This window comes from Gossypium raimondii, chromosome 8 (assembly GCF_025698545.1).
Source record: "Gossypium raimondii isolate GPD5lz chromosome 8, ASM2569854v1, whole genome shotgun sequence".
Lineage (NCBI taxonomy): Eukaryota > Viridiplantae > Streptophyta > Magnoliopsida > Malvales > Malvaceae > Gossypium > Gossypium raimondii.
In genome coordinates this window covers 60,534,133-60,558,447 of record NC_068572.1, presented here as the reverse complement: position 1 = coordinate 60,558,447, position 24,315 = coordinate 60,534,133, and the positions used below count along the sequence as shown (strand labels likewise).

The window sequence follows — 24,315 nt, the reverse complement described above, 5'->3', positions numbered from 1 at the left end:
CTGAATAAATATTTTTAAAAATATTATATCGACAAAATTTAATAAAAAATGCTAATAATTAAATTTAAATTTCAAATTAAAGAAAAAAACTAAATTTCTAAAAACACCCTTTGATTTTTTTTTTCCACCTTTGGACCGTAGTGTAATATTTATTTATTTGGGTATAAACAAAACCTAGAAAAACAACGGAACCACTCTATCCATGCGACGAGTTGGGGCCTGGAGGCCATTGACAATTTGACATCTCTGTAGGGTCAAAGACAGTAACCTGCATATTGGACGACAGCCAACAACTCCATTACAAAAATATTATTGCTCCAAATAAATACAAACAAATTCACCAATTTGTGCATTAAAATTGCTAGTTTGCTGCGTATCACATCGTTATATGTCCTTACTGCAATTGCACATCCCATGTACAAATTTGAAGGCTGTAATCCGAATTAAAAAATATATATATAATTATGTAATATTTTAATCAAAATTAATAATATTAACTATTAGGAATAATTAATTACATTACAAAAATATAGAGACCAAATTACATTAGAAATTGAAGTATAGTACTCAAATATCAAATTTAGGCATAATAGAGATCAAAATTGAAATTTTATTATTTTTCTAGAATTGCAAAAAAAAATGATAAGACCAATGCAAACCTAAAAGAAATAGAGTATGCAAATGATATATAACAATGTAATGTTTTAACCGAAAAGTTAACGATATTAACTACTTGGACTAATTAATAATATTATAAAAATATAGAGACAAATTTATATTTAAAAAATATAGAGATTAAATTTCAAGTTTAAACATATTAGAGGGGCCAAAATTGAAATTTTAACTATTTTGGTAAAATGCAAAAAAAAAAAAAAAAGAAGGAAGGGAAAATATAACCTAAAAAAATAGAGATCACCAGAATTGTAATTTGACTATTCTTAACATAATGTAAAAAATTTAAAAATAAAAATAAAATAAGCTGGACATATGTCAAAGAAGGACCTTCCTTTTTGATGTTACAATAAAAGAATAAGCTGGACATATATATATATATATATATACTAATACCATAACAATTTGATGTTACAATAAAAGAATAACATTTTTATGTGGCACATTTAAAATTTGCAATTTGTCACTATAAAATTTACCATGTGTAATTATTTATTATATTAAAAATTAATTTAACGATTAAAAATTAATTTATTAAATTTGATTATATAGTATTCAAATATCATTAATTTACTTTAATAATACTTGCATACCAAGATAGTATTGAACAAATTAACCATGCATTAATTATCACAAAAATATTTTTTATAATGCTATAATTTTAGTATAATATCTTTATATAAAATAATATTTTATATAATTTTACTATAAAATTGAATTTAAAGATAATATAAGCTAAAAATTGAATTTAAAATATCATCCGTGTTATAAAAATGGAAAAGAAATGTTCTTAATTTAAAATTTATATTTTATTAAATAAATAATTAAAAACTTACCTAAAAGTTATTTACATAAAATGAATAAATAAATTGCTAATAATTACTCTATATGATATGTGTTGGTAGTCAAAGGTTTAATTTAATAATAAACCGTTATTACATACATTATACCATACGAATTAATTTTACCGTTTTATATGCAATGCATCGTTGTATGGTAAGTAATTAAATACAATTCAAAATTGCATAATGGAAAGTGCTAAAATTAGGTCATATATTTAGTAATTCTTTTATTTTAAAAATATTTTTAAGATTACTGTTTTTACATCAATTTTATTTTATTTATTACAATGATAATATTTAATTTAATGCAGGCAAAACACATAAAATAATAATGCAATATTGTGGCTAAACTTAACTATTTTAATCCATAATATTAATACATATCCTATGCATAATTTGTCGGAGGAACTATTCACTTTCGAAATTAAAATGAATTAAGCAGATCAACGATGTTAGAACTAAGCGGATAGTAGTCGAGTCAAACATATGATATAAAACCATATATAAATCAAACCGTTTTGAACTATAAATTAACTCTAAGATTTTGTACCATATCATTAAGTTCATTTTAATTCTTCTATTATTGAAAGAAATATTTTAATCTCTGAATGTTTGAAAAGTTTACATTCTAATCCCTACACATTAACTTTGTCATTAACGGATGTTGTGGCTTAATGGTAGCTGATATGTCATTAGATCATATTAAAAGGTTCAATAGTCTTTAAAATAAATGGAAACATAACAACTGCGTAAAAAAAATTAGAATAAAAACAAATTCGAGGTAAAAGCAAAATTAATTTTCTTACCTCTATTCATTCTTGAAAACTGTTGTTTAGCTTTTAAAATTTAATAATTGATTTAATGTCAGGCCAATCTCCGTTAAGTTACAGTATTCTATTAACAATAAAGTTAATGTGTAAGGATTAAAATGTTTACTTTTTAAATATACAATGTTTCTTTTAATAATAGAGAGATTAAAATGAACTTTATAATATAATACAAGGATTTATAATAAACTTTAGCTTTAGGGTGGGTTTGGATGGGCGATTGGGTGCGGTGTGGTGCGTTTAGCTTACTTTTTGTCTCACGCTACAGTATCGCTACAGTATCTAATCTCACCGCCACAGCTGTTTTTACACTAACCGCAGGTAAATGCACTGTCCATCCAAACTCACCCATAGTAAAAAAACCGAAAATCAAGATAAAAATAATGGTTCAATCAATTGAACCAAAGCATCAATTGGTCAAATCAATAATTGATCACCTAATCGATTTGAGTCGTTCCGATTTTTATAACATTAAAAAAATCTGAACTATTTGCTTAGCCCAATCAAACTCAAACTAAAAAAAAAAAAAAACTCCAATATTGAAATAATTTCAGAAGTTTTCCCTGACTTTGTCTGTGTCAACAAACAATTCAAAATGCATCGAGATTTTTAAAACAAGTTCGGGTCAAATAGCAATGATTCGGAATACTTCTTTTTACACTATTTCGGAAACTCAAGGACTCAATCATATGGATATGTAAAATACAATATTTTCGATCCTAGTAGGAAAGAGAGGGAAATGGATACTCAATTTAAAATGAGTAAACAGAATTCCATACTCGATGTCACAAATACATATGAAATTTTATGAAAAATCGTATTCAATAAAAGTCGTATATATAGCTCGAAAAGAGATCTTTCATATCTTTCGAGTAAAAAATCAAAATAAATAATTTACATCTTATAAAAAAAAATGAAACCTTTCCGACCACCACATGAGCAATGGTGCCATTCAATCAACCATGGCACTGGATAATTGGATGGAACCAACTACGCGGTAAGAAAGACGTACCTAATAAATTTCTGCAAAACCCATTTTTTTGGAAACCTATATAAGAGATTTTAAAATTCTTGATACCGCGAACGAAAACATTCATGGCATTGTGACGCGGCCTCGTAGCAAATTGTTAAATTTTTTTTCTACTTATTTCGTGGAAAATCAAAAGGCAAAAAGAAGAAAAAACTGCTCGAATTCTTATTTGGACGAGGAAGACCAAAGCCGCGAGTAGAAAATGGAAGAGTATTTGCAGTACATGAAAACTCTCCGATCTCAGATCAACGGTTCTTTCTTCTTTGATAGTTTACTTACTCTGTTTGTTCCTTAATTTTTATTTTCTCGGAAAATGTTAATTTGTGGAAAGGAAAATGGCAGATGTGGAGGATCAAGCCGCCAACGTTTCAGCTGAAGAGCAGATCCACTTTACTACCATTCGAACCTTGCAAAATGATATCCTTTCTGGTACGTTCTTCTTTTCTCCTTATTTTGCTAATCGATTCGGCGGGAATATAGAATAACTTGACTGTGCTTTCGTTTCCTTTTCATGTATGTATGTATGTATGTATGTAAGTATGTATGTATGTATGTATGTATGTATGCGCGTGCTCGCGCGGAAAACTGTACATTTTTTGTAATTTTCATACATTTATATATATTTACTCTGATCTTTATAATCTTTTACTTGGATCATATACAAGAATACAATATGAATCGAATTTTAAGTAAATTAAAATATTTAATTATTTGTTCCATGTTAGAACGTTCCAGTAGTTAGATTTATATTGATAACCACAGTATTCTTGATCAATGACTTTATAGGCGCAGGAGTATAATTATATTGCCAAGTTTAATAGTGATTTGTTTAGATATTAATTGTGTATGAAAGAGTGTACAGCTTATTTATTTTTCCTCTACTGAATTACTTTTCTTGTGGGTATATTAAAAAGGAAAAGAAAATAGCAGGGAAATGATAGGTATAGTGTTTTTGAATATATTTGCTTTTAAGGATTATACATCTCATTTTCTCTACTTTTGAATACAAATAATCCAATGTTTTGTATTGAATCAGTTGTTTCATTCTGTTAATCTCAAACCTTACCGTATTTTCTGCTATTTGCAGCAAAATCTACGAAACAACAACTTATGGAAGATATCGAGAAGATGCTGACAGCAAAGGGCCAATTATGTTCGCTGATAATTGAGAAACAGAGAAAATAGCCGCTCTAGACTCTGATTCAACCACACTTTGCCAAGTTATTTCTCTATCTCTATCTCTCTCTTTAATTGTATGAGTGACTTCTCATGTGATCATCAGTTTTGAACTTTGCTAATAATTGATTTAATGTCAGGCCAATCTCCGTTAAGTTACAGTATTCTATTAACAATAAAGTTAATGTGTAAGGATTAAAATGTTTACTTTTAAATATACAATGTTTCTTTTAATAATAGAGAGATTAAAATGAACTTTATAATATAATACAAGGATTTATAATAAACTTTAGCTTTAGGGTGGGTTTGGATGGGCGATTGGGTGCGGTGTGGTGCGTTTAGCTTACTTTTTGTCTCACGCTACAGTATCGCTACAGTATCTAATCTCACCGCCACAGCTGTTTTTACACTAACCGCAGGTAAATGCACTGTCCATCCAAACTCACCCATAGTAAAAAAACCGAAAATCAAGATAAAAATAATGGTTCAATCAATTGAACCAAAGCATCAATTGGTCAAATCAATAATTGATCACCTAATCGATTTGAGTCGTTCCGATTTTTATAACATTAAAAAAATCTGAACTATTTGCTTAGCCCAATCAAACTCAAACTAAAAAAAAAAAAAAACTCCAATATTGAAATAATTTGAAGTTTTCCCGACTTTGTCGTGTCAACAAACAATTCAAAATGCATCGAGATTTTTAAAACAAGTTCGGTCAAATAGCAATGATTCGAATACTTCTTTTTACACTATTTCGAAACTCAAGGACTCAATCATATGGATATGTAAAATACAATATTTTCGATCCTAGTAGGAAAGAGAGGGAAATGGATACTCAATTTAAAATGAGTAAACAGAATTCCATACTCGATGTCACAAATACATATGAAATTTTATGAAAAATCGTATTCAATAAAAGTCGTATATATAGCTCGAAAAGAGATCTTTCATATCTTTCGAGTAAAAAATCAAAATAAATAATTTACATCTTATAAAAAAAAATGAAACCTTTCCGACCACCACATGAGCAATGGTGCCATTCAATCAACCATGGCACTGGATAATTGGATGGAACCAACTACGCGGTAAGAAAGACGTACCTAATAAATTTCTGCAAAACCCATTTTTTTTTGGAAACCTATATAAGAGATTTTAAAATTCTTGATACCGCGAACGAAAACATTCATGGCATTGTGACGCGGCCTCGTAGCAAATTGTTAAATTTTTTTTCTACTTATTTCGTGGAAAATCAAAAGGCAAAAAGAAGAAAAAACTGCTCGAATTCTTATTTGGACGAGGAAGACCAAAGCCGCGAGTAGAAAATGGAAGAGTATTTGCAGTACATGAAAACTCTCCGATCTCAGATCAACGGTTCTTTCTTCTTTGATAGTTTACTTACTCTGTTTGTTCCTTAATTTTATTTTCTCGGAAAATGTTAATTTGTGGAAAGGAAAATGGCAGATGTGGAGGATCAAGCCGCCAACGTTTCAGCTGAAGAGCAGATCCACTTTACTACCATTCGAACCTTGCAAAATGATATCCTTTCTGGTACGTTCTTCTTTTCTCCTTATTTTGCTAATCGATTCGGCGGGAATATAGAATAACTTGACTGTGCTTTCGTTTCCTTTTCATGTATGTATGTATGTATGTATGTAAGTATGTATGTATGTATGTATGTATGTATGCGCGTGCTCGCGCGGAAAACTGTACATTTTTGTAATTTTCATACATTTATATATATTTACTCTGATCTTTATAATCTTTTACTTGGATCATATACAAGAATACAATATGAATCGAATTTTAAGTAAATTAAAATATTTAATTATTTGTTCCATGTTAGAACGTTCCAGTAGTTAGATTTATATTGATAACCACAGTATTCTTGATCAATGACTTTATAGGCGCAGGAGTATAATTATATTGCCAAGTTTAATAGTGATTTGTTTAGATATTAATTGTGTATGAAAGAGTGTACAGCTTATTTATTTTTCCTCTACTGAATTACTTTTCTTGTGGGTATATTAAAAAGGAAAAGAAAATAGCAGGAAATGATAGGTATAGTGTTTTTGAATATATTTGCTTTTAAGGATTATACATCTCATTTTCTCTACTTTTGAATACAAATAATCCAATGTTTTGTATTGAATCAGTTGTTTCATTCTGTTAATCTCAAACCTTACCGTATTTTCTGCTATTTGCAGCAAAATCTACGAAACAACAACTTATGGAAGATATCGAGAAGATGCTGACAGCAAAGGGCCAATTATGTTCGCTGATAATTGAGAAACAGAGAAAAATAGCCGCTCTAGACTCTGATTCAACCACACTTTGCCAAGTTATTTCTCTATCTCTATCTCTCTCTTTAATTGTATGAGTGACTTCTCATGTGATCATCAGTTTTGAACTTTGCTAAGAACAAGAAAGCAAAACTCATAGCCAGAATAGAAGCTATATATAATAAACCCAAAAAATCAGTCTATATAGGAATAGCAATGATAATGCGGATTCAAATATTTACGGATATTCAACCTGTAGTTAATGTGCATATAAATAGATATGGCTTCTAAAACGATTAAGCAGATACAGATGTAGATATTGTAAAAGTTTATATTCAACCCGTTGTTATGCCTATGTCTGACTGAGAATCTCTACTGTGTGTATATATATGTTTCTACTTTTAAACTAAGAAGGAAAGGAAACCTTTATGCAACTAATTTGAGAATAGCCATAATGTAAGATGCTGGTCCAATGAGATTACTGTTCTAATTTTTTACTGAATAGCAGGCTCAAACTCAGAACTTTAAATACAACTCTAATCTGACCAGAACAATATGCATGTCAAACTTTAACTTTTTACCCCAAATGCGTATGTTGGCTACATACACATTTATTTCTGCAACTGAGATGAGGTATCCTACTGCCATTATGTTTTTTAGCAGCATTTCGCTTATCATTTTAGTCTCTGACTTGCATACAGACACTGGAGCTTATTCAACATGAAAAAATCAGTTTATCTTCCAAACTAATAGAAAAGAGGTAATTCAAGTGAGCTTATAACAATTTAATCTACACTGTTTCATATTGTGACTGTGAAAACTGTCTTAAACTCCAAGATGATGTGTAGCTTGTTTGTCAGCATGCTATCTATGTTTAAATTGTGGGTTTCTTGATCATTTTTCTGGAGAAATGTCACATATATTGACATGTTGATCAACATATGAGGCCTTAAGTCCTTCACAATGATGGAACTCACAATACTTGGTTCTATTTTTGCTATGGATTTGAGGACGTTGCTTGCCTCATATTAATGTCAGTGGACCATGTAGTTCTGATGGATGGCTGCAGTTCTTGGTTTAATGTTACAGTCTTTTATATGTTTGATTTAATGATTTTAGGCTGAACCTTGTCAATTACTTATACTCACATTCTTTCATATGCTTGATTTATTTATCTTCCATGCTTTATGTGATGAATCCCTATCTCCTTTATCCTGATAACAGGGCTTACTACTCCAAGGTGGTCGAGGATCTTTCTTACAAATTGCAGCAACAACAGGTTTGACTTTTGAGTTCCAGAATCCACTTCTAGGTTTCTGAGTTTTGCATTCAGCTCTTCAGCATGCAGTTGGTGATATCCTCTTCATATGTGCGTAGGACTGGGTCAAATCCCAGAAACATAGAAGACAAATGGAAGAGCATGATTTGGTACATTACTACATCTTCTATGCTTTCCTTTGTTTAGGAATAAGAAAAAGTTCTTGTAGTACAGAGCTAGTATACTCATCTCTCTTTCATCTTATACAATTTGTTGGCTAATGTTGGTGAGTCCGACTTGATTGAATAAGTAACATAACATGGTACGTTATATAGCAATTCTTGACAACACAGATTGGTTTCTAAGGTTTCGTACAATTTGTATGATTTTTGGTCTTTGGCATAGTAATAAACTGATGTCCCTCAATAAGCATGCATATAACATATATTATTTGAATGCAGATTTTTAATATGAAAATTCATGTAAAAGTTAAGTTCCTGTTTGCTGGAAGATCCACGTGAAATTAGTTTAAATATATTTTTCGAGCTGATCTGGTTAATTCATGATTTTGCTTGAGTATGGAAAAGCGAGAGAGAGCCCTTATGCAGATAAATATTCAAGGATTACCCTAGTTATAAATCAATCTGTAATGGTTAATAAATTCATGACATCTTTTTGCTTATCTGAGTGTTTGGGTAGCTTCTAATTATTGTAAATAGATTATTTATTTATTTTTTATTATTCTTAAATTTTAATAATTAGCTCCTGCAGGTCAACAATAAACTTGACGAGAAAATGACTGAATCTGAAGGTTTGGCTTCAAGACTTATCTCAATTTATTGTTTGAGGAATTCTTTGAACTGTTTATGCGGGTTATGCTTGAAAGTTGATCCTAAGCATTTATTTTTACTCAACTGCCATGTTCTACAACAAATTTTGGTGATTTGCGAAATTGATCCTTATAACTATGTCAATTATTTCATACTGTTTTGGGTTAATCTTGCAGGTAACATTAGTGTTGGAAACTGTTTGATCACGGACAATGAGGTAAAAACCCTTGCGCCAATGACTGAAAAAGATTTGAGGGGTTAAGTTATTCGATAAACTATACATTAACTTTGATCTAACGTAGAATGTCGTACATGAAATTTGGTTTTGTGTGATTTTATACATAAAATTTTGATTTGATTTAATTTTCACAAATTATTAACAACATTATCGAATTAACACCATTTTAGGTTGATATATTGCATTGAGAAACAATTATATTAATCAAATATGAAAATAAATACATGTATTCAGTTCTTTAAATGTATACATATAAACCATAATTTAAATTTCATGTGTATAATTGTACCAAAAATAAAATTATATATCAAATTGCATATTAAAAAATTATATATATTTGATATTTATCCCTAGCTATATCTAATGATTCCTTTTAATAATAGAATAATGAAGGGAATGACCTGATTGTCAAGTTGGACTTGGAGAAAGCCAAGCTAGATGGGATTGAACAAATGAAAGCCACACTCATGAGAGATAATGAAAAGGTTAGTAGATAAATTCAAGCGGACTCACACGATGCAAAAAATAGCATCAATACAAATGTATAAATGTATCAAAATTTATATAACACGAATTATTAACATATCAAAGTTTATATAAATATATAAGACCTTAAACTTTATTATGATATATAAAAATACACGAATGCTACATAAATACATAATTCCTTTTACTAATATGACTCAATTATATTTTTAAGTTATTTCATTTGGATGGAAGCGGTTTTATCCATTTGTCTAAAATACAAAGTGGATTGCTTTCTATATTTACAACCGAAGCTTAGTTTTAGCTTCCTTATTTTTAGAATTCTGATTGTAAATATTTCAGGAGATTGTTTTCCATATTTTTAGAATTCTTTCATGGTTTTCCTTTTTTCAGATTAAGGAGTCTATTGAGCAAGCAAAGCGCGGATCAAACCATTTTAAGGTGAATTGCTTGCTGAAATGCTTTCATACAACTGTGAGCTTGTTTACAAGAATGAAAGTTATACAAGTATGCCATTAGAGAACTGTCATTCATAATTAATCCTTGCAAATGTTTGATTGAGTTGCATACCAAATAGTATATGATGTGAAATGGTTGCATACTTGCTACTTTTATGTACAATTTATGTATCTGTTACAGTTTTCTTTGTTTCGTTACAAATTTTGTTTGTAACTATAGCCGGAGCTGTTGGAAATAAGTGTAATGGCACTTGAAGAAGAATACAAAGCACTTCTATCAGATAAAGACGGAGAAACTGAGTATCTTTGCTCACTGCAGGACCACCTTGAACGAATAAAGGTAGATATATGGTTTTAGATTATGCTTTCTGTTTCATGAAGCGGCCTTCGGATGGGGTAATTCAGATGGTTGAATGTTTCTGGTTCGCTTGCACGAGATAATTCGATGATTCCGCCATCTTAAAAGTCTCTTAGGCCAGTTCTTTTCCTAGCAAGATTATTAATAGGTGCGTCCTTGTTTTACAGGGGATTTCTCACGTGATTAAATGTGCCTGTGGAGAGGAATACATGTTGGATCTTCGTGCCTGATCAGGTAATGTACAACTCAAAATTGATAGGCTAATATGGTAAAAATGTTAATAGGCTTGAACCAAGGGAGCAATTTATCACAAGTAAATGCTGCATATTTTACTGGAGAACGAATATCAGACACATGCCATTGCTTTCATATTATGTGCCAATATTGGTTCATGTGCTCTTGTGCCAGTTACCTACCCCAGCCATTTTGAAATGCACCTGTTGAGTTCGTAGTACTTTGGTATGCCATTGCTTAACCTGAAATGGGAAAAAAAACGAAAAAATTAAATGGAGAGTTAAAATGAGAAGATGAAATTAAGGGAGTAGAAAGAAAGAGAAGTAAAAACCTTGAAGACAATTGAATAATTGAAGAAAGTTAAAGAGAAGAACCAGAGAATAAACTTTGAAAGAGAAAATGGAGAAGGAATTGGGATACTACGTGTGTTTAAAAATGGAAGATTAAAAAGTAATTAGCCAACCAAAAGTGTTTTTTATTTAAAAAAAGTTAAAATTTTTAGTTTTCCGATCAAAAGACCTTTTAGAAGTTAAAATTTTACTTTATTTATCAGTGTTCTAAAGTAAAAATATTTTCAAAAGCACACCTAAACAAATCCTTAATCTTTGAATAAGACAATTTTCTAACTTCATCCTTAGAAATTTTTTGGTCTACATCAGGCTTAGATCTTGGTAATTCTTTTCAATTTAGCCATTAAACTTAAATTCCGTTAATATGTTAGATGTGATACTCTTTTATTATGACACATTATCACCTAAAAGTTTAAATATATTTAATCTAAAATATAAAAAATATTAGAAAATTACAAATAATTATAAAAAAAATTTAAATGATGATTTTATCTGACCCGACTCAAAAGTGTTGCATTATTATCTGACCCGACTCAAGGGCCAGTTCAAACTACACCCCTCTTTATTTAATTTATTAATCTCTCCATGAAACCCTTCACTGCCTCCATTAACAAACAAGTCTCTTTCAATTCTGGGACACCATAAAAAGTGTGAAAAGCATGGGGATACTCAATCAAACATGCTTCTTTCCCGCATTTCTTCAACCCTTCGTAGTACCTTATTTGCCAATCATGCATCGGGTCAAACCCTCCGACTACCACCATTGTCGCCGGAAACTTCAACCTCGATATATCATCAACCGATTTTGGCCCAAACACATTGCAAGCTGGATGGTTCCGATCCGACCCTTCCGGCAAAAACGCCTTCCATAACCAGTCCGTGCCCTTCACTGATATCATCGGCGCGTCAACTATTCTGGTCTCCGATTCCGTCCTTTCTTCCCCGCCGAAGAACGGTTGTATTGCTATTAACCCTATCAGCTTCACATTTCTTAATCCGTACTCGCACGCTTTCACTGCCACATGGTGCGCCAAGTTGCCGCCGGCACTATCGCCGGCGATGAAGCACTGCTTTAAGTTAACATTTAAGGGAAGGTTTTTGGCATTAGCGTTGTCGTCGATGAATTTCAAGACATCAAATCCGTCGTCGTATTGTGATGGGTATTTATGCTCTGGGGCCAACCGGTAGTTTACAGATATAATCACTGCACCGGTTTTCTTACAAAGCCTTCGACAAAAGTCATCGCAAGGTATGGAACTTGCCGACAAATATGCAAAACCACCGCCGTGAAAATAGACGATGACTGGCACGTCGTCGTCTTGATTTAGGGAAGGAAGAAAGAGGCGGAAGTATAAGTTGCGAGTGGCGTCGACGACAGTGTCGGATGTTTTGACGCCGTCGAAGGGTTGTTGGGAGGGAGGAGCTTTGAAGTCGAAGAGGTTCATGATGTAGCGGTTGATGGTGCCGTCGGAACGGCGAGAGAAGTTGACGGCGAAGCCGAACATGGAACTGAAAAATCGATGTTTCCATGGCACGTAACTATGGATTTCAACTCACTTCATTCAATTCACTGTTGGTTCAACTTTAATATTTGACTGCAGGTAACTATGGATTACGTACGGCTGCGGATATAGATTTAATAATGCAATTTTAATTTATGGGTTTGAATTCAATATTTTTATATTATGGAAAATCATTTGTGAAAACCTCATTAAATATTCAGTGTATTTATAATTGAACTAAATTGATTAAGTCGAAAATTTATTAATATATTAATTTAAAATAATGTAAAAACTCGATTAATTTATAAATTAGTATGAACTAGTTTACTCGACCTAAAAATTAATTAAATCATATTTTATAATTTAATAATTTTAAAATTTTATACATTTTAATAATTTATTTAATTTGAATCAAATGAATTGAAAATTATTGATCTATTTTTGAAAACATTGCAAATATTATCTCATATCTATATTATTATTATTATTATCAATTACGTTTTAGCTTAATAGCAAAGTTGAGTCTACATTTTAATCAAATCGTGAATTTTTTATATTTACTCTGGAATTAAAGTTTCTTTTAAATTTATTTAGGTATACAAGTAAAAGAAAAACTAATTTAAAATTATTTCTCATACATTTTAAACTATTAACTTTATCCTTAAACTTTTAAATTTAAACATAATAGATATATACATATGTTTGAATCCATTTTTTAATTATTGTGATAATAACATTAATTAAATTAATACTCAATTAAAACTAAATTATAATTATTAAATTCAGTTCAAACTAAAAATCTCATAGTAAATGTCTCATTATAAAATGAATTTAAAAGTTCGTGTTTTAAAAAATTAATTATTTCAAGTAGTTGTAACCAAAAGGTGACCGATTAATTAAATGTGCAAAGAAACAGAAGACTTCATAAATGCAAACAAAAAGCTTAGGTGAGTCCATACATACATATATATATATATATATATATATATATATATATATATATATATATTAATATTTATGGGTTTTTCTCTGTGTATGAAACTGACCGATTGATAAAAATAATCCTATTCAACCTTACATTCTTTAATTTAACGTAACCCCACTAATAATTACCACATTGTTAAAGTCAGTCCCACATTCATTTTCAAAATATAAAAATCAAAATATGCAACGTATTTTTTTATATTTCCAGAATTTTATTTATTTCCTTTAAATTTTAAATTTTAAATTTAATTGTTAATATATTAAAATTATTTGTTAAATCACGAAAATATATCACAAGGCTCCATGGACGAGCAGGAAAACCCTACCAATCGCTATTCAACCTAGAATAGAAGACTGAAAAAAGAAAACAATGGATGAATCATAGTTTTATTCATCTGTATAGTAGATGCGGATGCGATCGAGTTTGAGTAGAGATTTTTTGCTTTTAAAGTGTACAACTCAACTTAATCTTAAATTAAAAGTTTTTATTTTAAATTTAATTATAAAATATATAAATATTAATATAAAATAATATTTTGTTATTTTAAAAATAGTTATATGAATTTTTTTAATGAATTGAGTCTGATTTTTTTTTTTTGAAATTCAAGCATTCATCCAACTCATAAGTAGATCTATTTCATAAAAATGAAAAGGATCCTGATTCAAGGAGATCAATTTCAGGTTTTTGTGTCTTCTTTGCTGGTTCACTTATCTTATGGAGTAGCAAGAAACAAAGGGTGAGTTTAGATGGGCGGTGCGTTTACCTGCGCTTAGTGTAAAAACAGCGGTGGCAGTGAGATTAGATACTATAGTGATACTGTAGCATGAGACAAAAAATAAGCTAAACGCACCGCACCGCAACGCACCCAATCGCCGATCCAAACCCACCCAAAGAACAGTTTCTCGATCAAGCGCAAAGGAAAAATATCGTGCAATGTCGGATAAAAGAGAGGGAGGAAGGTTTTCAGGGTGTTCGATAATCTGCTTAGGGAGGTTTTAACAATCTTATATCATGATAAAGCAGATAGTGCTTTTGCCCGGTTCAATTTAATGTAATCTAATTGTTTTTTTCTCTTCACCGAAAAAAAATAAGCATAAAGAGAAAAGAGAGAGGCAAACTGAAAACGAGTGTTCAAGAGATGCAATCATTAAGGGAGCTCGAAAGGAAGGTAGGTTAGGAGATTTATGACTATTATACATTATAAAACTTTTTGTTAAATTCTGTTATTAATTCATGTAATTTATGAAAGTTGTGGATTTAGTCTATATAATTTAATTTGATTAATTTTAATAGTTTTACTTGTTGAATTAGCTTAGTCGTCCTTGTACTTTTTAAATTTTGAAATTTTAATCCTGAATCAAGTAGTACAGTTACATTTGTTAGGTTAAATTCAATTACTAAACATATATTATGTATACAGTTGTATATTTAGTTCATATTCTCCAATAAGGCTATTCTAAGTTTTTATATTTATCGAATTTTGAAATTTCAGTCTTGATGCAAACGACAATTATCAATTCATTTTTTGAGTATTGTACAATTAAAGGATTAGTACACACAGAGTAAAGACACACCCACACTACACACCAAACACGCACACACTATGTCCAAAGAGAGTTGCCCAAATAGGAGGCTCAAAATTGGGTGGGTTTTATGGTAAATATCCCTTGGCCACCAAGCCAATCACAGAAGGTCATAATCGTTAATCCATTCACTAGATTTTTAGTGAGTAATATGTGGAAATGATAAATTGATATGACATTACACATATGATAATAAGTTTGTCGCATCAAATTTCAGAAACAACTGAACTTAAACTTTGAAAAGTAAAAACTAAAAATGACAAAATTAAAGCGCATGGATTAAACCCATAACTTTCATAAAATACAAGAATTAATGACAAAATTTAACCTAAAACCTTAAAAATACAAGTATGTAGACAATGAAGTTATCATTGTGATTGTTTGAACCTGAATGGATCGAGAACCAATCGAGTTATCAGTTCGAATAAATACATTAGACTAGTTGATCTGGCAATTGGTACGAACGGATTAAACCAAGCTAAAAATCAATTGGATTGGTTGAACTATTTTTTTTATTTTATAAATTTTTAATAATTTATTTAATTGTATCGAACGAATGAATCGAATGAATTCCACTAACAATCCAATAATCCATCCGATTCTAAAAACCTGGATATCAACTTATTTAATTAATTTCCCTATGAAATCTTTCACTTCCTCCATTAACAAACCAGATTCTTTCAATTCAGGTGCACCATAAAATGAGTGAAAAGCATTTGGATACTCAATCAGATATGCTTCTTTCCCACATTTCTTCAAACCTTCATAGTACCTTATTTGCCAATCATACAACGGGTCAACCCCTCCGACCACCACCATCGTCGCCGGAAACTTCAACCTCTTTATATCATCAACTGATTTCGACCCAAACACATTACAAGCGGGATGGTCCCGGTCCGACCCTTCCGGCAAAAACGTCTTCCACAACCAGTCCGTACCCTTCACTGACAGCACCGGCGCGTCAACTAATCTATTTTCCGATTCCGTCCTTTCTTCCCCGCCGAAGAACGGTTGTATTGCTATTAACCCTATCAGCTTCACGTTTCTTAATCCATACTCGCACGCTTTCACCGTCACGTGGTGTGCCAAGTTGCCACCGGCACTATCACCGGCGATGAAACACTGCTTTAAATTAACATTCGAAGGAAAATTTTTGGTATTAGCTTTGTCGTCGATGAACTTCAAGACATCAAATCCGTCGTCGTATTGAGATGGGTATTTATGCTCGGGGGATAACCTGTAATTAACGGATATTATCACCGCACCGGTTTTCTTACAAAGGTTTCTACAAAGGTCATCACAAGCTATGGAATTCGCCGACATATATGCAAAGCCACCGCCGTGAAAGTACACGATGAGTGGCATGTTGGTGTTTTGTTCGAAGGAAGGAAGAAAGAGACGGAAGTAGAGGTTGCGAGTGGCGTCAACGACGGTGTCAGAAGTTATGACGCCGTCGATGGGTTGTTTGGAAGGCTGAGCTTTGAGGTCGAATAGGTTCATGATGAAGCGGTTGATGGTGCCATCGGAACGGCGAGAGAAGTGGATGCCGTAGCCAAGCATGGACCTGTAGAATCGTTGTTTCCAAGGCACGTCTTGGAAATTGGAAATTGGATTATTGGAGGACATAGCTATTTTCAGCTTAGAGTTCACAGTTCACTTCTGTATTATATCTGCAGCTATATATATTGGACGTGCCGACTGCCGATATATCCACGCCCATTTTTTATAGGATATATCATATACGTACGGCTGCGGAGATACCATATAATTCATTTTTTATTTAAAATTCATATTTCATAATTTATATGTTTGACTTTTGTTGAGGAATTTTTCTTCATCTCCATGCATACAGACACGTACTCTACTTTAGATTAAACACGTGTTACGTGTTTTCATACACGTATAACATCGCAGGGGAGTAGGTTTGGTGAGCGAGCTCAATCTACGATATCATCCTGCGAGTTTAGTTTACAACCTCATGAGCTTGGACTGATATGTTTTGGACCGATGGTAGTAATTATCTTAACAAGTTTATAATTTTGTTTTTTTAACTAAAATATCATGAAAATGATAATTATTTACTAATATGAATTTTAAATCATGTATCATTCAAGTAATTTAAATTTTTAATTCTTTTTAATATTCATTGGTGAGGATTTGAGATTTTGAGGTGGTAGGATTTTTGTGATATTAGATTAATGTTTAATTTTTCATTTTGAAATCTTAAATCATCATGAACTGTCGTGATTTGGGCTAAAATCAAATTATTAATTGTAATTTTATGTAAAATATTGTTGATTTTATATTATTTTGATAAATGATTGTAAACATATATTATTTAATAATTTTATACATTGTCAATGAAGTGATGCAAAAATAAAGTACTTTAAATTTGTTTTTTTAAATGTTGCGATGATGTGTTTTAGTTAGAATTATATGTTTTAATGTATCAATTGGTCATTAAATTTGACAACCGAATTTATTTTGATGCCTATGGGCCACTTTAGCATTCGAATTCGACAATTAAGTTTATTTTAATTTCTAAACTTGAAAAATATAAAAGTTTGATGATGTGATGCTATGAGATTATGTCACATAATCACTTGAAATTTTAAAAAATATATTTTTACAATATTAAAGTGTTACATTCAGTGTTTTAATAATCGGACTGCTGATTGAACATAATAGACCACCAACTTTCGATTCAACCAATTTGATCGGTTTGATTGTCAGACCAACAATAATTAAATAAACAATTAAAAATTAATAGAAATCTAAAAAAAATTTATTAAACTAGTTAAACTTGTTCAACTATCAAATTTTGTTCTCTTTTTTTTTTATCAATTTCAAGTCATTTCCAAGTCAACCGGCTCAATCTTTCTGTTTGAACCGTTATATCAATCAATTCTAAGCCCATCTAACCTAGCCCTATTCCATAACACTGGTTACATAATCCAATATTCACAAAATCCAAGTTTAAGAACTAAAATATATAATTACCAAGTTTAAAAACAAAACAAAAAAATTACAAATACCAAAATAAACTTAATAACTAAGTTTAAGGGCCAAAAATTATATTATCTCTAATTATTTATAATGGCCGGCCAGCGGATTGATGTTTTCTAAAGATTTGATGCCTAATTAGTTAAAATTGAGGGGCATGGCTTTGAGACAATCAATTTAAAATGCATTAATTAAATGTGCAAGAAACAAAAGACTTGATGAATGCAAACAAATGTTTAGGTGAGTCCATAGATTACATTTTGTTTTGTTTTTCATTAGGTATCCAATTGACCGATTGACTAAAACAAGTTCACTTTCACCCTTACATTCTTTAATCTTATGCAACATGACAATTAAGTGATTAGGGTTGAGATATTTGTTCAAGTTTTAAAAGTTTATTTAAAATTTAAGAAGATTTGTATAAAAATATTAGGTCTAAAAATAAATTTAAAATAAAAAATAGATGAACTTAAAATATGAATTGAGGTTGGAGTTCTAATTTTCAACGCTTGAATTCGCTAAACCAATTTTCAAGTTTATAATATGTTAACTTTTTCTTTTCTTTTATATATGTCGTAATTTATTTTATGAAAATAAATATATAATACTATAATGTAAATATTAAAAATGTGTTATGTCATTTATGCTTAGAAATTTAACAAATGAAAAACATATAACAGTTGCATATAATTGTTATTGCTAAATATTAAACAAAAAAAAAGTTATACTTAATGCATTCCGCTACTATTTTCCTCTCTTCTCCATTTCTTTTAATGCATTCCGCTACTATTTTTTTCAGTTTTGTTATTGTCGTATAGTTTGCTTTTTATGTTTCCTTTTTCCAGTTTATGTAGAACAATTTCTCTTAGTCAATTTGTTTGGATTTTGAAGTTGACAAATAGTTGTAATGGGTGCTTACATAGTAGTCTTACAATGAGGGTGGACATTAGTATCGATGAAAAAACAACAATGAAGAAGAAAATTATGTTAAAATTCACTATCATCAAGTGTTTATATAGATATCATATAAATAAAAAGAAATATTGTTTACATAGAAAAATTACGTTAAGAGAAATAGAGAAGAGACGAAAACAAAAGGAGAAGAAGAAGAGAATGGAAAATAAAGAAAAAAAAGAAGTTAAAAGAGCATAAAAAAATTAAATTGCTCAGAACGGAAAAATATAGGGACCAATTGTATAATTTAACCTAAAATTTTCGTTTGAAATAATGATTTAACATGCCATTTCAATTTACTGTTACACCGTTAACGGAAATTAACGATTCTGTGACTAAAATATTACAACACGATAACGTAAGTGACTAAAACATAACATTTCAAAGTAACTAAAATGTAATCTGAGACAAACAAAAGTGATAATTTTGATAGTTTACACAATTACTTATTAATACCATTTTAAAATTTTAGATGAAAATGTATCCAAACATTTATGCCAATTAATTACACATGCTAATTCACTATCTATTTGGAAATCACTTAACATTGACTGGTAATTTCAAATTTTGGCTAAAAATTGTATATATTATATAAAAATAATTTTTGGCTATCGGTTAAGTTAGTTAAATCAGTTAACCGGTTGAATTTTGGTTATCGGTTAAGCCAGTCGATTAAGTTACGAATATTCATATCTAATAACCAATTGAGAGAACATATTTTAAATGCTTACAAAACCGCCTCAGCAATCATAACTAACTTGACCTAACTGACTCGATCGAGAGCTATCGGTTAAGTCGGTTTGAACCGGCTTTCCTACTTGACACGACACTAGCATATCATAAATATCATATTTTTGTACCCAAAGAAAAGAACAAAATAAATATAAACATGAACATATTTTAAACTTATAATAAGTAACATACATCCCTACAGGTTTTTTCATGCAAACACTATACTGCAAAATAAGAAATATTTGCCTTTTAAACATTCACAAATGACATATCCTTCAAGTTCATTCATCTTCTCCACTTCTCAATTTCTCTAGAAGCTGCTACAGCTACCTTCTTGGTATTAATCACGAGCTCATCGATTAAGCCACCGATTTCATCCCTGATCGTATAACAGTGTATAAAGATAACAAATAAAAAATTGTTACCAATGAAACAGAAGTGTTGGTGACATTGTTTATGTAAAATGCAAAATGCAAACAACATATAGGTTACTATGCATTTTTATAGTGCCATTCGATTCTACAATCATTTAGACGCTTGAAGTGTCGTGAGAAAACTGTTAATCTTGAAACCTAATGTAGCATTTCAAAGCAGGGGAGGATTCGTGCTTGATATTCAACCGTGGAACCAATTACACTATTGCTCAGTACAAATGAACTGGTTTCAAGAAAATCTATTGCCGCAAATGCGGACAGCATAAAACAAAAATCAAGAAGCAAGGATAAAGGGAATTTAATATAGACCAGGGTATTCTTAACCCAAAGCAACAACAAAAGGAACAAGCACACCCTACTCAAGCCAACATCATCACTACTTTAATCAGACTACTCCATGTACTAGAGAGTTCAACAAAGATGATATTAATCGGCTGAAAGTCCTTCTTAACTCAATAATTAAAAAAAAAAAAAAAAAACTTAAAGTGCATGTTCATTAGCACTCTCAAGTAAGTTTCTCTCCCCATGTGCTCTTAGTGTTTCAGATCCTCACTTAGCTCTTGGATCATATACTCGAGCAACCGACCACATGACTTACTCATCTCATAGGTTTTCCACTTATAGCCCTTGTCCTTGAAATAAAAATATTATTATAGCCAATGGCTCCTAAATGACGGTAAACAGGGAAGAAGATATTCACATAGGACAATCCTTATATCCATCCAATAAATTGCAAAACATCTAAACTACTGCTTGACTTCTTGCCTAAACAAGTTTTTCGGGATCAAGTTATGAGGAACACGAATGGGGGTTCTAAGGCCAACGGACTTTACTATCTTGACTTTACAGATTGCTACGTGAACACTGGGATAGTTACTCATCCATGCTCATCTATAAAACAAGTATGCCAAGTTAAGACCAGATCTGGGTTCGACATTTTCAAGTTGTTACTGTCAATGGATGATACAATGGAGTGTTTTAATCAAGTTTTATCCCCATTTTTTCAAAAGGAGAGAAATATTCATGAATCATCCGGTTTTTATAAACTTAATAAAATGGAAGCTGAAACCTTCTTGGAACAAACTGTGCCCTCCTTTTTCAGAGGAAAATTCCAAACAATTTTTGGAGGAAGCCGTACTTACAGCCATTCATCTCATTAATGGAGTATTGGAGTTCCAAACAATTTGTTTTTACACCACCGCCTCAAAGATAATTTGTTTTTACTTCATCCTTTTATATCCAAATCAAAATAACCTGGCTTTAATAACTTTAAACCCCATACTCTTTAGAAATCCAAAAACCTACTTCAACAAGAAGGATGAAAGTATTCAACAACTTGCTAAGCTAGAGAGTAGGGTGACAAAGGTATTTGTTTCACGTCAGGAAAACATGCATTTAAATTCAAGCAAAATCTTCAGTGAAGTTAATTGTATTATTTCTATAGACATAGAGAACTTAGAAAGATATAGCAGAACAAAAACAAATATACATATATAAATAAAAATACTCACTGCATAGGAAGATGCTGGTTGCCAAATAGGCTTTTAACATTAGAATATGTACGGTACTCATCATGAGCGATGCCCCTACCGACACCATAGCCAAATCCTAAACCAACCCCACATCCAGCACCAAAACCAAAGCCCACTTGCAAGCCAGGAATTCCAGGACCAAAGCCAGCACCTGATGACAAAAACCATTCAACGCTTAGCTAAGAAATTAAGAGCAGATCATCATGTGACACTGAATAGAACAAACTTAGAATTGAAGAAAATAAATAAAAACACCAGCTTTAGGTCCGTGCAATCCCAAAGTATGAAGCACAAAAAACTTATGATCATTGACAAATTAAAGAGAATTTAGCAGTAGGCCAGTAGCCTTTGATCTTCCAAAAGCACACAGTAAAACTAGCATCTAATCAATTATTCATTTATTCAACAAATGTTTTTCAAGTATGGATTAAATATTTGCAATTCAATTAATAAATAGATTGTATATGTTTTTAATATGCACCTTTAACTGAATTACACTGTTGGTAGCTATCTTTTAAACCATCAAATATGATACTTTTTTTTTTTTGGCTTCCACTAGTGTTTAGTGCACATTATATCAATCCATCATGCTTAGCTTCCTTAACTTATATCCTAATCAATCCTCTATTTTATTTTCTTTCATATTAAAGCTTGGTAAGCTTATTATGTTACCCAGTCGCAGTGTGCTTTATGAAAGATCTTTGTACAAGTGTTTTTATGAAGCTGGTAAAGCTTTCAGTCAGGAGTCTTTCCAAGTTGTCCTAATATATAAATAGCTGTTCAAGTGTATGTATATAACTTTGGGGGTCTTAACCTTATCTAATAGCCTTTCTTGCATGTAAAAGAAATGCAGTTTGAAGTAATATGAACTTATTGCTAAGTTAGATCTCTTATCAGCTAGTGACTCTACTAGTATCTCTGTATGGCTTCAAATGGTTGAGGCCTGTAAAACTTCTTGTTTTAGTCCCCAACAATTCAGTTAACTTTGAGATTCAAGACATGAAATGGACAGGGTTTGAGACTGCCTCTTGAACGGAGAGGTAAGGAGCTCAGTGATCCTAAGCAAGGTTCGGATTTGGAGTCTAAGAGAAAATAGACACCAAGAGAGCTTCCACCTGTTTGAAGTCCAACCTGAGGCCAATTTGGCTACCAGATACTAGGGTCAAGAAAAAAAAAATGCATATACCTACCTATACACACGGTAACTTTGTTACCAGAAATCACTATCTCCCTAGCGATTTTCAAATTGGTATGCTTGTTCCTTCCAAATCAGGGAACACTAGCAATCCGATTGAGTAAAACTAATGTACCCATAAGCCTATAGTTTATTATAAAATTATTGAGTAAAACATACAATTCATCAACGTCCAAATTTATTTATTTTAATTATATATTTATATAAACACAAAAAATTTATATACACACATATATATAGGAGTTCTAAAAATTATTTGCCAACAAATCGTTCCTACTAAACGAACTGGAGAAGTCTAACCCTAGAGAATTAGGTTTTATAGAAATAGCAAATTTCGTTCTAGTTTCCGTTCCTCATAGTGGACTGATCCAATGCACATTACTATCCCAAATGGTTGAACAAAATGATAATTCTCTAAAGCAGGGAAATATTTTTTTAAAATTTTAAAAAAGGGAATACGAAAGTGAATTGAGGGAAAAATAGTAATGAAAATACCTCCAACGAGGCCGATACCAAAGCCGAGGCCGCAACCAGCGCCGAGCCCGAAAGCAGGACCAACCTTACCCACTTCCTTCAACTTCAGCTGCGGAAGTTTCCAGATCAAACCCTTGTCCGTTTCTTCCACTTCTCTTCTCCGCCTCCTGCCGTTCCCGTTGCCGTTTCCATTCATCGCTCCTGTGCTCCGATTACGGCTTTTACAATGGGATCGGTGCCTCTCCTATCCGGTTCGCTTCCACTGAAAGCAGTTGGAGAAATCAAAATTATAACCTAAACCAGAGGGAAATGAAATGAAAAACAACAAATTTGAAGAATTATAATGCTACAAGGCTCTCTAGTGAACACTAGCGTCAACCGGTTTGTTCAAAAGTCAAATTCGAATTTTTTAAATTTATCTCCTTTTTGTTTTAGTTTTTGTTTGAAACTATTTTAAAATTTAAATTTTATTATTGTCAAATAATATACTTATCTTTTTGTTAGGATTTTTATTTTATACACGTGGGTGAAATATTTTTAACCCACAACCAAGTTTTTTTTTCATAAAATTCAAAAAAAAAATAGAAGCAACAAAGGATCAAATTGAACTGATGTACAATTAATATAAAGAAAATTGAACAGAAACAATAAATTTAAGATAAATCATACCAAAAAAAAAAAAAAGAGAAACCTAAATAACTTGGAATCCAAATTCGGGAAGTGAACAAACTCTGCTTGAATCAAGCTGCCATTGCCAATAAAGAGGAGCAAGGAAGAAACCCTCACTTGTATGTCAGTGTTCAACCATTGAGTTGGAGGAGCCATCATGATGCGTGGACCCCTTTCATGCCCTCACCCCAGTTGCAATGGTCACCTCTCT

The 24,315-nt window shown here is 31.3% G+C and overlaps 4 protein-coding genes across 5 annotated transcripts; 1 reads left to right on the top strand and 3 right to left on the bottom strand.

The window, feature by feature from the left end:
• The first annotated feature begins 3,472 nt into the window (after nt 1–3,472).
• Nucleotides 3,473–10,884, top strand: LOC105792752 (uncharacterized). Its single transcript, XM_012621511.2, has 12 exons — nt 3,473–3,622; nt 3,714–3,800; nt 6,755–6,888; nt 7,531–7,589; nt 8,054–8,108; nt 8,207–8,257; nt 8,859–8,898; nt 9,094–9,134; nt 9,539–9,640; nt 10,035–10,082; nt 10,320–10,439; nt 10,625–10,884. Exons 1-12 carry the CDS (start codon nt 3,574–3,576, stop codon nt 10,685–10,687), a joined length of 849 nt encoding a protein of 282 aa, XP_012476965.1. The 5' UTR covers nt 3,473–3,573; the 3' UTR covers nt 10,688–10,884.
• Nucleotides 10,885–11,446: 562 nt separating this feature from the next.
• On the bottom strand, nt 11,447–12,753 carry LOC105792750 (probable carboxylesterase 18). Its single transcript, XM_052634908.1, has 2 exons — nt 12,749–12,753; nt 11,447–12,580 (listed from the first exon to the last, which is right to left on the bottom strand). The coding sequence occupies exons 1-2, from the start codon at nt 12,751–12,753 to the stop codon at nt 11,608–11,610; spliced, it is 978 nt and encodes a 325-aa protein (XP_052490868.1). The 3' UTR covers nt 11,447–11,607.
• A 2,957-nt stretch (nt 12,754–15,710) lies between these two features.
• On the bottom strand, nt 15,711–16,749 carry LOC128043128 (probable carboxylesterase 18). The gene has a single exon (XM_052635359.1). It carries the CDS (start codon nt 16,735–16,737, stop codon nt 15,733–15,735), a length of 1,005 nt encoding a protein of 334 aa, XP_052491319.1. The 5' UTR covers nt 16,738–16,749; the 3' UTR covers nt 15,711–15,732.
• Nucleotides 16,750–19,946: 3,197 nt separating this feature from the next.
• LOC105792749 (uncharacterized) lies at nt 19,947–23,882 on the bottom strand. 2 transcript variants are annotated; one of them, XM_012621508.2, is made up of 4 exons: nt 23,786–23,882; nt 23,457–23,697; nt 21,746–21,917; nt 19,947–20,179 (listed from the first exon to the last, which is right to left on the bottom strand). In XM_012621508.2, exons 2-4 carry the CDS (start codon nt 23,629–23,631, stop codon nt 20,086–20,088), a joined length of 441 nt encoding a protein of 146 aa, XP_012476962.1. In that variant the 5' UTR covers nt 23,632–23,697; nt 23,786–23,882; the 3' UTR covers nt 19,947–20,085. The 2 variants fall into 2 exon arrangements, with proteins under 2 accessions (XP_012476962.1, XP_012476960.1); XM_012621506.2 differs by having other exon boundaries at nt 23,457–23,853.
• Nucleotides 23,883–24,315: the final 433 nt, after the last annotated feature.